At 45.4% G+C, this 13146-nt stretch overlaps 1 protein-coding gene across 4 annotated transcripts in view; it reads right to left on the reverse strand.

The window, feature by feature from the left end:
* Window positions 1-13146, reverse strand: part of MYO5B (myosin VB) — a 153461-nt gene that overhangs the window by 65264 nt on the left and 75051 nt on the right. For all 4 annotated transcript variants that reach the window (XM_052777815.1, XM_052777812.1, XM_052777813.1 and 1 more), the window contains exons 13-16: window positions 8445-8567; window positions 7075-7158; window positions 1706-1855; window positions 934-1031 (exon numbers count right to left, since the gene is read on the reverse strand). In XM_052777815.1, the coding sequence (XP_052633775.1) occupies window positions 934-1031; window positions 1706-1855; window positions 7075-7158; window positions 8445-8567 (455 nt within the window). The remainder of the gene's footprint in view (window positions 1-933; window positions 1032-1705; window positions 1856-7074; window positions 7159-8444; window positions 8568-13146) is intronic.

Genomic DNA, 13146 nt, shown 5'->3' on the forward strand with positions numbered 1-13146 from the left:
GGGGAGAATAGTCAAGCCAGGGAAGCTTCCTGGTGGATACACATCCACCAGCATACCATGACCAAGGATGAGCCTTTTTACAGATGCTTCATCCTCCTTTGCAGGATGCTGTTGGAGCCGTCTCTGTACTCTGAGGTGGCACCATGCTCACCTGGGAGCACTCAGAGTGCATTGCATCAGCTGGAGGGCAATGCCTCCCTGCTTATGGGTTACAGTTATAACCTGCTTTCTTAAATGTCACCACCTGCAGTTTTTGCCAGTGCCTTTAGACAACATCACAACGATATCTATGAGGGCCCTGCATACTAATGGCCAGGCTTTTTTGGAGTTACAGGGAACAAAATTGGGTACAAATACATTATCAAGAGGTTAAACAAGGCTAACAGCTATTTGCTCGCAACGTTCACAGCTTGAGATACATCTCTGAACTACAGAGGAAGATTAAGACTGGCTTTTTGCTTCAGCTGTTCACTCACCTGGAAACCTGCCTGATGTTGATACAAGTCACGCCTTTACTTTTTCCACATTTATTTTGGAAGCACCAAGACATTTTTGTTCATTTTTCAAGCCATTTTGCAAGCAAACTACTTATCTCCACTTTTTCACTTCTTTCTCTGCTACTTTTCACTGTTTAGTACTGCAACTATTTAAATCAAAGCAATTCCAAGACGAAATTGTACAAAGACCCTATTACTGCAAAGCAAGGATACTCGGTATTAGTAGATTATATCTATGAATTACTAGGACCTGCATTAGTCTTCCCTTCAGGGGCATAAAAACCACATAATGAAACGCGAGAGAAGTGACTCCAGCAAACTATGGGGACCTTCCAGTTATGGGAACAACATTACAACGGGGGGCAAGAAGTCAAGTCCAAAGCACACTCTGTTGCTATAAAGCTGAACGCATTTGCTCATCTGAAAGCCCACTTACTTAAAGGGGAGCTTCTCATCGTTCGGCTTGATGCAGCGCACGTAGTGCGGGGTGGTGGCGTTCAGAGTCTCCATCAGCAAATGCAGCGAGTTGCGGAACTGAAAGACAAAACCATTCATTTTGAGGAGGGATGAAGGTGCTGCAGGGTGCAACCCAAGTTGGCAGGCACTGCAAGCCACCTGCGGTGCCAGCCTCCAGATGTGACACAGCGTGAACCTCCCCATCAGCCCAGCACATGCAGGAGCAATTCAGAGAAGACACTGGTGGGTTGAGGGCTTCCAGTTCAATGATGTACAACAGCAACAAGTGTTTGCTCAGGGCTTTACCCAGTTGAGTCTTGAAAATCTCCAAGGGTGGAGACAGCGCAACCTCTCTGGGCCCCTGTTGCATTGCTTGACTGTCCACACAGGGGAAAAAAATGCTCTTTTTCTCAAGTTGTGTCAATTTTTGAGCACCATAGTACATTGGGACACAGTCCAGTGAATCCCAGAGTGGCCTCCACCCTCCTTAGACCATGTCTCAACTGCTTCCAGTCAAGACTACTCGAGCCTGCTCTTCCAGAGACACTGCTAGCAGGTGTCCAAAATGCAACAGCCAAACTGTTCCCACCCTCAACCCAGGTCACAGGAAGGTCTCCTCACTTATCCCCACAACAGCTTTTTATTTATCTCTGCTTCAAACTGAAGAAACAAAATCTGAACTATAAAAACGTGTCTGGATTCACTCGCCCCGTTCTCCTGCCATCGACTGACCCACTCAAATCATACATTACCTGGTGCCCCACCGTTTTCTTGTGCTCCTTATTGGCAGCTTTGATCACTGGTCTGGCAGAACGGACACTGATTTTGGATGTTCCTTTTGCCATGGAAGTGGTGGGTGCAGCATCCTTCTCATCTTGGAATAAGTCTGCCACCATTTGATACTAAAATGAAAAACAATGCCTGAGCACCTCTGGCCCTGCTCTTTGCTGAATGAACCCACCCAAGTCACATTGCTCCGGTCATTTTTTACCCATCTGAAACCAGGAAGGGGAAAAAGGGCAATAAAGCAAAAGCAAGAAGTGTTGCCTACATAAACCACGTCAGCAGGACCATTGGCCATTCTGTTTTGTAGTTCATCAAACCTTGAAATGTGCACATTGAATCAAACAAGCAAAAAAAAAAAAAAAAAAAAAGAGGATGGCTAGCTGAAAGGCTGCATCACTGAAGCGTTGTCCAAGGCACAAAACCTCCTGAACATGAACTGACTCTTGCTCCCAGGCTTTGTTTCAAGGTACTCATCCAGTCCTGACTGCAGCAAGGATGCTGCCTGCACAGCGCATGCCCCAGGAACAGGGTCTCCCCATGAGAACAGGCAGCAGCCCACTCCCACCATGGCCCGAGAGATACCCTTGCTTTTCTAAACAATTAAGAGACGCCAGCGCTTCCTCACTAATTTCAGCATGAACAAGCAAGGTGACAGCAGGACTGCCATTCTGCAGCCCTGGAAGCACCGCATTTAGCTCCTCGGATCCCTGAAGTCTGGGGTTTCTGGCAAGCCAGCAGCAACATTTCTGCTTCATAAACGGGAGAACAGGTGAGCTGGCAAATGCAGTTAATGCCTTTGTTTTTTTTTTAAGGGGAAAGATCTTCAAATTTGCATTAGGCTAGGGAACTTGAATACTAAATCACAATAAATCTGGTCTGTTTAGCAGGGCTGTTAAATTTTCACATCTCGAATCTGGCTATGCACCCGCACTGGCTCCCGCTACAGCTGCACTTATGTTCAAATAGTAAATTCTTAAATGTGAGAAAAAACACTGTCACCGGGTGGGATTTCACTTATCACCAAGCTGAGCTGGGCTCCAGCCCGGTGACACTGCCAAAGCACCCGTGATGCCGTCCCAGCAACACGCAGCCCACCAGCAAGGCCCGCTCCGGAGCATCCGTGGGAGAGGGCACCAGCATCACTCATCCCTTCTCTGTGGCACGCTGTGCCTGACACGTCCATGCAAAAAACACCGACACGAGGCAGTAGTGTACCACACAGCACTCTTGCCTTCATCCCAGGCTCCTCCAAAAGCCAAACTTCGTTGTATTTCCATTAAGATCCCGAGAAAAATGCAGGTATTTACTGCTTTATAGACAGTAACAGACAGTCCGGTGCCTTAAAGGGCTGCCTGGCTCTCTCTCCCTGGACTAAGACAGAAACATTTCCAGCCCTGGTCCCGCAGACTGTTCGCACACCTTGCTAGCACGGCAGCCTAAATACCACTGTGGAAAGGAAACTGTTTGCATTACATTAGCAAATTGCTTGCAGGCTCCAGGACAGTGCCTGCTAAGGATCTGCTTCATACTCACAGCTTTTATTTTTAGCTCTGCAGCTCACTCAACTCCTACTAGAATAAAGGTTCGCACCTTCTTTGCCTAACCCTCCATCTCAACAAAAGACATCTTGACAGCTGTTGTACTTTGATGACATGTCACTGTCTTGGGTGCTTCGACTCCTGCAAACACGGGATGTTTGGGTGGCATGTGCTTGATGCTGGAAGATATCCAACACAGGCTCCACTTCACTATCTCGTGCTTGACAATGTGGTAAAACCCCCAGCTGTAATTTCAGATTTCAAAATACCTTCTCAATGCATAGCTGTGAACACTATCAACCCCTCTATCCACTTGCTATTAATAACAGGAGCACTCGCTCCTGCACAAATGCTCAACTAGAGTCTCAGAGGCGAGCTTTCAGCTTGCGTAATGCAAGACTGGTGTAACTGGAATCATCTTTAGCAGCCCAGACTCTATTCCACGGATGCTGGGGGATAAGCGAGAAGGACAGATCCCTCCTTCCCAACTGGTAGAGTCAAAACCACTAGTGCATAATTCATAATTATAGAGGACTGGAATATAATATCTTAACAGCATGCCCATATGCTTTCAATCAGTATTCAAATCTGTTTCCTTAATTCAAAGAACATCAACTCTCAACTGTTTTAGCTGACCAGCACTAACAAAACTAATTAGCTGCTTTAAAAAGTCTCTTTCACCATCTTGTTGACGGCATTAATTGCATTCTAATTAGCAGAACGCAATTCTGCCTTGGTGGGAGCACTTCACTAGTGATGCACTTGGTGACAGAGAGGTGTTTAAGTCCTTGCCGTGTTAAACTGAGTGTTCCCCCTTGCTGTGCATATCGCTTTAATGGGAACATAAAGAAGAATGCAGTGAATACCGTATGCAGGCCTGATCCTGAGTACAGGATAAAGTCCTCGCAGCACAGCCTTTTGCAGCACAAATTTAAGTTTTAGTCAAATTAGCACATCTGAGCAACAGGCTCGGCACTGCCACTGCTCTTCTTTTTGGTTCAGAGAAACCAGGTTGCCTTTTACAACAAAAGGAAAAAATTCTTATTTGTTTATACCCCTGGAGGGGACATGGCAGGTGAGAGGCAAAAAAAAATCAGGATAACTGAATCTGCTGGCCAACAAGGTTAGCAAAAGCAAGAACAGAAGATCAGGTCTTGGAGGCTTTGCAGGAAGAGGGTGAGGATGTTCCTACTGAGGGAAGCACTGCTCTTCCTCCTGGGACAGCACAGCATCGGCACAGACTGACGACAGCCACCGCTCCCATGTCACTAAAGAAATGGCTCAAAGGCAGAAGTTCATCAAACTATCACCCAAAGATTCTCAGAGCCAAGTGCATTTGAGAATTTTAAGCTAGCTCACAAATGCAGATGCTGGTGTCATCTACAGAGCCACCACTGTGAATTCACAAGGTCCTAACGCCTAATCCCAAGGAGCATTAGCTTAGTTTGCAGACCCAAATCTTTGGTCCTGGGGCATACGCATTAATAGCTTTTTAGGTCAAGCAAATCAGTTGCAAGGAGCAGGGCTTGGGGGTTTTTTTTGCTATTAAACCAAAGCCCAGTCTGCTCTGATATTATATTATGGTCCCTATATATGAGAGAGAGAAAAGGAGGAGATGCTGTTAATAAACCCATTTCAGCATTTTTTTTTCATTTCTTTTTTTTAAGGAATGTGTTGCAGGTGGCACCATCCCCACCACTCTACAACACCACTCCAATGAGTTTCATCTCTTCTCTGCACCTATAGGGAGAAGTCAAGCAGAAATCCCTATCAGACATGACCAGTTCTGCAGCACTACCTACAACAGCAACTTCAGCACTGGCTAAATAATTCATCACACAGCATCAATTATTCCTGCAAGTTACCTGGCATTTCTAATAAGCTCTAATCATGCCCAGTTTTTACCCTGGGAAAGCTGTGAGCTTCCCGAACACACAGAGCTCCTGATTTGGGAGTTATTAAAGCCCAGCTTCAGAGTTATTAGACTCACAACTACCCCCATGGATGAGAAAATTGCTATCTTGCCATCTTCATAAGAATTCATTGCTAAGATGCAGGGCAAGCCACTGACAATGCTCAATTAATTTCCCATTCTCATCTCTCTTAACTTTGCCAGGAACAAACTCCTGCTTAAAATGCTCCTAAAAATAATACTTCCTCCCTCTCCCTTATTTAGGGTGGCATTTGGAAGGTCACACCCAGACGTAAACCCAAGGGAGGGTAGCACAAAAAGGAGAAATCTGGATACGTGATGCATCTGCTTGCAACATGCAGGGGGGATTCAAAATTTGTAATGCAAAAAAAATATATGCAAGTTAACAAGCTGACCCATGCTGGGGGAAGCTTTGAAATGGTTTGGAGATAAGCAGATATGTTCCTTCCCTACACCACACACAAGGTCTGGTGGAAACAACGGTGCCCCAGAGTCATGCAGTCTCGATTTTGGCTGCTGGGTGGTGTGATGGACTTTGCAGGGCTGGATTTTCATACTAACTTCTTAATAAAAGAGCTGCCCCTGGCAGTTTTAAGGTAATTTAAAGTCTCAACTCATTAATTGACAATGAAAGACTCAAGGTTACAGGGTGAATTTTTGGTCTGGTCTTAAACAACAAGGATTTGAAATTCCTTAGATGTCTGTGTTACTGACACTTCTAACCCAACCCACCCAAGTGCAGAGGGAACACCCAAGTGCTCGTGGAGAAGACGACTGCAGTACTGGAAGTCAGCATAAAATCTGCTCGGTTCACACGTGCACCTGTAAAGTCTCCAACTTGAAGCCCACTTGCCAAGCGCTCGTTTACTGCAGGCACAACGCACGCTGAAGCCTGCAGAATCCCACAGCTACTGCTTTTCTGCTTCCAACACCCCACCAAGTTCAAAGCCCTCAGGACTAACGGAGACTTTAAACCCCAGGTGCCAAAAAGCTCTTTACCAGGAGAGATGGCATTCGAGGTCAGTCAGTACGTCTCTGTTGGCACTTGATGCAGTGAGGTGTCGACAAGTTGTTTGTACAATACTTGGGAGAGGAAAGGTACATTGCACAAAATCTTGTAATACAGGAGTGACAGCAAGTGTGATCATCAATATGTGTTAATTTGTTAATATTACATATTGGCAGCAGTGTGAAATAGCTCTACAGCAGCTGGAATGTCTCAGAGTTCACATTAGATTTCCAGCATTGTATATTAACACTATTTTTTGCATACTAATTATTAAAGTAATTAAAAGCTGCAGGGCCAAGTATGATGGACTACAGCTAAGGGGAACAGCCATTTTCATACAGAATGGCTGTAGGGTCAGCAATGCTACCCACAATATACAAACTATACTGCCGACCATGGCTTTTAATCCCAGGATCACCTGTGGCTCCACATGCTTTTGAGAATGCCTTCAGTGCCAGGTGATGGGTGGGGAGCTCCGAGAGTTAAGCAGGATTTACAGTGCCCTATAACTGGCTGTTCCTGATTTTTGCTCTCGGTAACAAAAAAAGAAGAGGATCAGCAGGTTGAAAAAGGATTTTTCTGATGCACCTCAATGGGACACTGACACCAGGGTGGAGGAGAGCAGAGGACCACGCACATCCACACCTGGGTGCAACTAGCAGCCTCATCCCTCCTCTCCCCCCTTATTCCCTCCTCCACATCCCATTTATTTGCCTTTTTTGCTGCTGTTCACGCAAGGTGCCTCCAACCACTTTTTCCTACAAGACGTGCTGTGGCACAGCACGAGAACGCAAGCATGAAGCTCACACTTTGGAAAGCAGCGATGCTAATTACCTCCCGATTCATTGCTTTTACCTTGCTGGCTTTCAGGATGTTGATCTGTTCCTCATACACGGTGTCCCTGTTCTTCTCCAGAAATCCCTCGCTCTGGTATTCCACCTAGCAAGAGACAAAGGAAAAAGCCCAGAGGGTAAAGTCCAACCACACAAGGACAAGGTGCTGTGTCCCACCGCTCCCCTACTGTCAGGAGCTCACCTGAAAAACCTGAGAGGGAGAAGGGGTGGAAACAACTGGAATTTAAAGGTCACTTATTATCAAAGAAAGTGAATCTGAATGAAAGCAAAACCCTCACTCCAAACATAGATTGTTTCTTAGTCATTAAACTGCTCTGTACAGGACCCAACTGCGCTTCCATGGAAACCAGGGGTAAAAATGCAAAGATCATCAGTACCTCTACACACTCTTTTGTTCACTCCTGACCTCCTTGCAAGCTAATCAATAAACCTCAAAAGATGCCCTGGCTACATCTCTTGTAAGTCTTTTGGTTTTGAAATTGCAGAAGGTTGGGATGCAAAAGAAGAATTTAGAGAGGACAGAAGAAGATGCTATGTTATTTTTTACATTTGAAGTTGGCTGAAATAACTGACCACAAAAAAAAAGGGGGGGGGTAAAACTTGCAAAACTTGCAAAGACTTATCATTTGTAAAGGGTACATGTGCAAAATTACAGGCCTAAGGAAAGGCGAGTATCAGCCTTTGCCATGAAAAGTGCTGCTCGTATCCAGGGCAAACCTGGTTCGGAGAAGGACCTATACGGGATCACAGCACTTGCATGTCATCTGGCTCCTTGGACGTTGGTCTTACATTTTCCTTTCCAACAAACATGTGTTTTGGATAACTGCAAGGTTTTAAGATTCTTATTTGCTGTGAGTGACATCTATCCCATCAAGGTTTCAACGAAGCTGGAGCCCATGGACAAGACCCTACAGGACCAGACACTGGGATTTAGAGTCCCACAGTTGGCATTTTCTCCCTCATAAGGGTGGGATCAGCCCAGGGTCACCTCTCACATGCTCCTCCCCACCGTGCCTTGCTGATGCTCGCAGCTCCTGCTTTTCAAAAATAATTCCCTTTTCCAATACATTTTCGGTCAAGCTGCCCTTACAGAAATTCATTTTGCCGCAGCTTTAAGAAAGAGGATTTTTCTCTCCTCTAGAAAGCACAACTATTTAAAGCTTAGCGCAATAGTTCGGAGGCTGAAGTCCTTTAAGCTGATCTAGATTTGAGCACCGAACCAAGATTACTGCCAACCAGGCATGCCTATCACCAAAAAGCAGCTCAACGGCGCTATAAACTAATTTTCCTTCATGAGGCTCTTTTTTCCCCCTCCATGCATTTCCCATTTCTGCGTTCAAGTCCCAGCACACACAACGCACACCCAGTTACCTTATCGGCAAAGTGCAGGACGATGAAGGAGGTGTTGGACATGCGGGGCTTCTGGAAGTGCTGGGTGCTGGCGTGCCGGTCGTACAGCTTCTGCGCCCAGTTCTGGTCAGTGCCTTTGGGAACCTGGACGGGGAGAAAATGGACCAAAATGTTGCGGTCAGGCATGCAAAGAAGGTGCAGGGAGGTTTTGGAGAAACCCTCCTTGTGGGCTTCCTGTAGTCCGCATGGGCTACAGGAATATTTGAGAAACAAAGTCCACCTCCCAGTTCTAGGAGCATATGCTATTTTATTTTCATGTATATGACAAACACACTAAAATTTTGTTTCCAGCAAAAAACACCCAAATGCTGGTTCTGCTCCAACAGCCAGAACAGCTCTTGCAGGAAAAAAAAAAAAAAAAGAAAATTAAAGAAGTATTTTTGCACTTAAGTTACATTAATTGCTCAGGCACCAACATTACTTTTTTAATGCAATTTTTGGTGACCAAATAGTTTCACAAACTGCCACCTGAGACAACATGCAAGAGGTTCTGTTTTATTTTGTTTAAAATAATGATAATAAAATGATAATTTTAAAATATTAAAATAATAAAAATAATAATAAAATGATAATTCTTAAGAAACCTCTGCCTCTCAGCAGGTTTGGGGTGGGGTCACTTGGATCCCAAACACAGGATGCATTAACCCCAGTTGCACACAGGGTTGGGACTTTAGATCCACATACCCGTCCTACTACAGCCAAATGATTCCCATGTCCCGATCCCACACATCCAGCACCCTGTGCCAGGAATCTTCTGGATGCCAAACCCTCCTTCTACATCCTATTTACCCTGAAACCAGGGTGCAAGTCCTACGTGGACCTGCCCTTGAAAGGATTTGGCCATGGTACACTGAGATATCAGGTGTTGCCCAAGACATTGCTTTGGTAGGATGGGGCAGAGAACGGAGAAAACCTAAACAACTACGATGACCAAAAAAAAAAAACCTCACAGCACTATCTGTGCAGCAAGGGAATGGGCTACTTTTCACAAAGCAGCAGTTACAAGGAGGGTTTGAGCTTACCTTCCTACCCAGCACCTGCAGTTTTTACCAATATATTGCCAAGATCAGGAAAAAAAAAAATTTGGTTTTGGTTTATTGTTTTGTAAGCACATATAGCTGTATAGCAGCATATAACAATATATTGTAACTTCTTATACTCTCATGATTACAATTCCCATAAAGAGTCTTTTTTTAGGGTATGTTCAAGCCCCTCTGCTAACCGGCCAAACCCCCAAAGCTTTCCAAAAAAACCTAAGGGCATTTGAGAAAAGCACCATGGCTGTAAATATCTATTCTTTTGTACTTTTCCAACGCAACAAGTTTGCCAGAAAGCAAAATTCTTGAAAACCAAAGGAAACAAGGAGGGAAGTTGTTACACTTGAGGGCTGGGGACCACAGCTGATGGGATTTATCCCCATCCCTCCTGCCTGGCCAGCAGGGATGGGAAAGGCACGGGCTGGTGGACCCTCCATCACTGCTTCCCATGACAGGACAGCAATGGTGACACACACACGATTTTTAACCAAAAAATGGCTGACTGGATTATTTAGGTTAGCAAAAAAGAAGAGTCAGAAGAAAAGTGTTAGGCAATATTTAAACTTAGATGGGACAAAGCCTAGAAACCACAGAACAATTGTGCAGAGTCAGGGAAAGCTCTGGATCATCCATCAGGTCTCTCCATAGACCTTTATATGAAAACTGACAGAGGAAATAGGGGCAGCAAACAGTAAAAAGGAAAACCTGAGACAGATGAGGAATATTTCTTTATGCTGCTCTGAAACAGCCTTTGATTTCATGACAGCAAGCCAAAACACACCAGAAGGGTTCTGGACACAGGGACAAGTATCTCCTGCCCACCACCGTTAACTGGAAGAAGTGGCTGAATTAAATGCAGCAGCCACTCACGCAAGCCATGCTATCCCAGACGTATTTATGTTTTACAGTTGTAAGTGTAGCCAATTATGGATACACATAGAAATAACATGGACTATATATAAATATTAAAAGGCATTTATTTATGCAATTATAAACATATTTTATTTACACAAGATAGACATGCCTGCTTAAACTATAGAGTTACATAAATGCACATGAGTTTCTTTTCATCAGTTATATTTCATATTTATATGTAAAAAAACCCATCCTTTCTGGAGCTATCATTAGGTCTCTCCTTTTCAGGACCGAGCCGCGAGTGCAGAGCAGGAACACCGCTGCCACCTGAGCCACTAGATGCAGCAGAGAGCAGCTTTATCCTGCACCAGCTCTCTTTTAGGCCATCCACTTGGCTGAAAACTCCTGCTTATCTCAGAGTTGAACTTCAAAGGCATCGCTCCTGCCTCCCAGAAAGAGGGTTTCGCTATACCCGCACTGCTCCCTGCTCACCGTTGTGCAGCCTGGGTATTTTTAGCTGCCTGAGAAGCACCTGATAGGGACCAAGTCCCAGAGATAAAAACTAACAGGGCCATTATCTATGCTATTATAACAGCTTTTGGTATTGGCTTGGCAGTTTAAGGCCTTTAGAGCCACTGAGAAAGTTATTTAGAGACTATCTCATCAGTGCAAGACATTATTAGGGGATAGGAAAGAGGAGAACCGACTGCCTTGTAAGTATTGTATGGAAATCTCTAAACAGGAAAAACCTTACATCAGTGATTTCACAAGGTCACTGCTTCTGCTTCTCTGTCCTCACCGTCCCTCTGCCCATCATTGCATAAAATCGGTTGGGCAGCGTAATCCCAGCCAGCATCACCTCCCGTCTCCACAGACTGTCCTCTGAGCTGCCAGGAGCTACTGAAACCGAAATCAAACCTACCCGGTGCAGCCAGGGTCAGCCCCTAGGCTTGGGTCCAGAGCTTTTGCATCAGAAGCATCCCAGGGTCAAGAACCCACTATGACCACCAGACAGCCAAAGAGATGTTTGGAGCTGCTTGGACAAAAGGGTGAGATTCCCTCCACCATCACCTCCAAAAGAAGGACAATTAACTGGATAAAAGCAACAAAGGTCCCTTCATACCTAATGATCTACAAGTCAACCCTCTGAAAACACAATAGGAGCTATTTACATTTTATTTCTTTTCTCCTTATCACTCCAATAGATATTAAAGCCTGAAAAGAGCCTGGGCTTCCTCCACACTCCAGAGACACGCTCCACTGCAAGTGATGCGCCTGACTTTAAAGCCATAAAAGCTGACAGCGTGACGTAGGCGAGGTTATTCTGCCATTATTCAGATTAGGCGGTCCACCCGAAAGGAAAGCCCAGAGGTCCAACCTCCATGTATCTGCCCGTGGAGCAGAAATCCCCCTGGACAGGACTGGGCAGCACAGGAAGGCGACGTGCTGATTTCTGATGTTCAAAAAACTAACAAGTCCAGACAAGGAAAATGCATTTGCTCGGATACTGAAGTTCACAGCGATGCACAGAGACAAGCAGGATTGAAAACCAGTCTGGTAGAAGCAGACTTCAGTGTTTCTGGCACTTGACAGAAGGACACAGGAAAGGTTAAAGAGCATCTTTTGAACAGCGTTAGAAAACGCATTTGGCACGTTAACAGCGTAACACGATGGCAACGTGCCATAAAACACAAAATGGATCCACAAGAGAGTTTGAGAACATGAGGGAGTTTGGGGGTTTGGTTAGACACATCCCCCTTTGGCAGCCTCAGGGTCACGTTGCTCCTCAGCAGAAAGAATTTCACTAAGATCCATAACAGCACTTGGACAATGATGCCATGACTGACACATCAACCCATCCAACCAGCCCATCCTTGATCAAACCCTTTTAGATGCACTTCATGCCAACAGAAATGCTTTTTCATTAATTTTTCCATTCCCACTCCCATCCCAACAGCACAGGCAAAAGCAAGAGAGCAGAAAGTCAGCAGGACACCTTATGGAGAAACCTGGACATCCACAGCAACTTCTGACTGTACTCCTGAATGACTCTTAGGAAGTGTATGGAAGACACGCAGCACCTCCCACAGAGCAAGCAGTTTCAGCCAGAAAAGCAGGACGCCTTATCCAGCTTTGATACAGGGACCTGACTGCATTTCTTAGAGAATTTTCAATTTCCTCTGAGAATAATTTAAGTCCCTTGAAAAAATCAACCCCAACTGGCTTCTCTTCTCCAGAGCACTGAAGTTGCTCTTCACGTGTTCCCTCCAACCACAAAGCCTTCAAAGCCTTCCTAGGAAGTCTGCTGTCCCCTCTGCCAAAGTCATTCCCTCTACAAGGCCAACCATACCCTAAAGCCATCCCAGACACCCAAGCAAGTCTTCCACACGCCCTCCCAACTTCCCACGACTGGATTTTCATACGACAGCCTTCCTCTTTAATGCCTGCCTCTTCTGATAGGCTCTACGCTGGTCTCCTTACTCTCCTCTCCTCTTATCCCAGGTTATTTCCCACCATCGCCACTGGCCCTATGGTGAGTCCCTCCACATTTCGCAGCTCACCCACAGGGAGGTTCTCCTGGATGCCGCCCTTCTCCCCTTTCCCTCCTCTTCAGGCTCATTCACCAGTTTGTGTTAAAGCACTTCAATGTTGTGCTTGTTGTGGTGGCCTTGGTTTCTAGCCAGTGACATTTCCGTGCATGGGACATGAACTCTTGCTGTTCCTCCAGCATCTTTTTATGCCAAAGTGAAACCAAGAAGTCCTAAAAGCTT

Source organism: Harpia harpyja, chromosome Z (genome assembly GCF_026419915.1).
Source record: "Harpia harpyja isolate bHarHar1 chromosome Z, bHarHar1 primary haplotype, whole genome shotgun sequence".
Lineage (NCBI taxonomy): Eukaryota > Metazoa > Chordata > Aves > Accipitriformes > Accipitridae > Harpia > Harpia harpyja.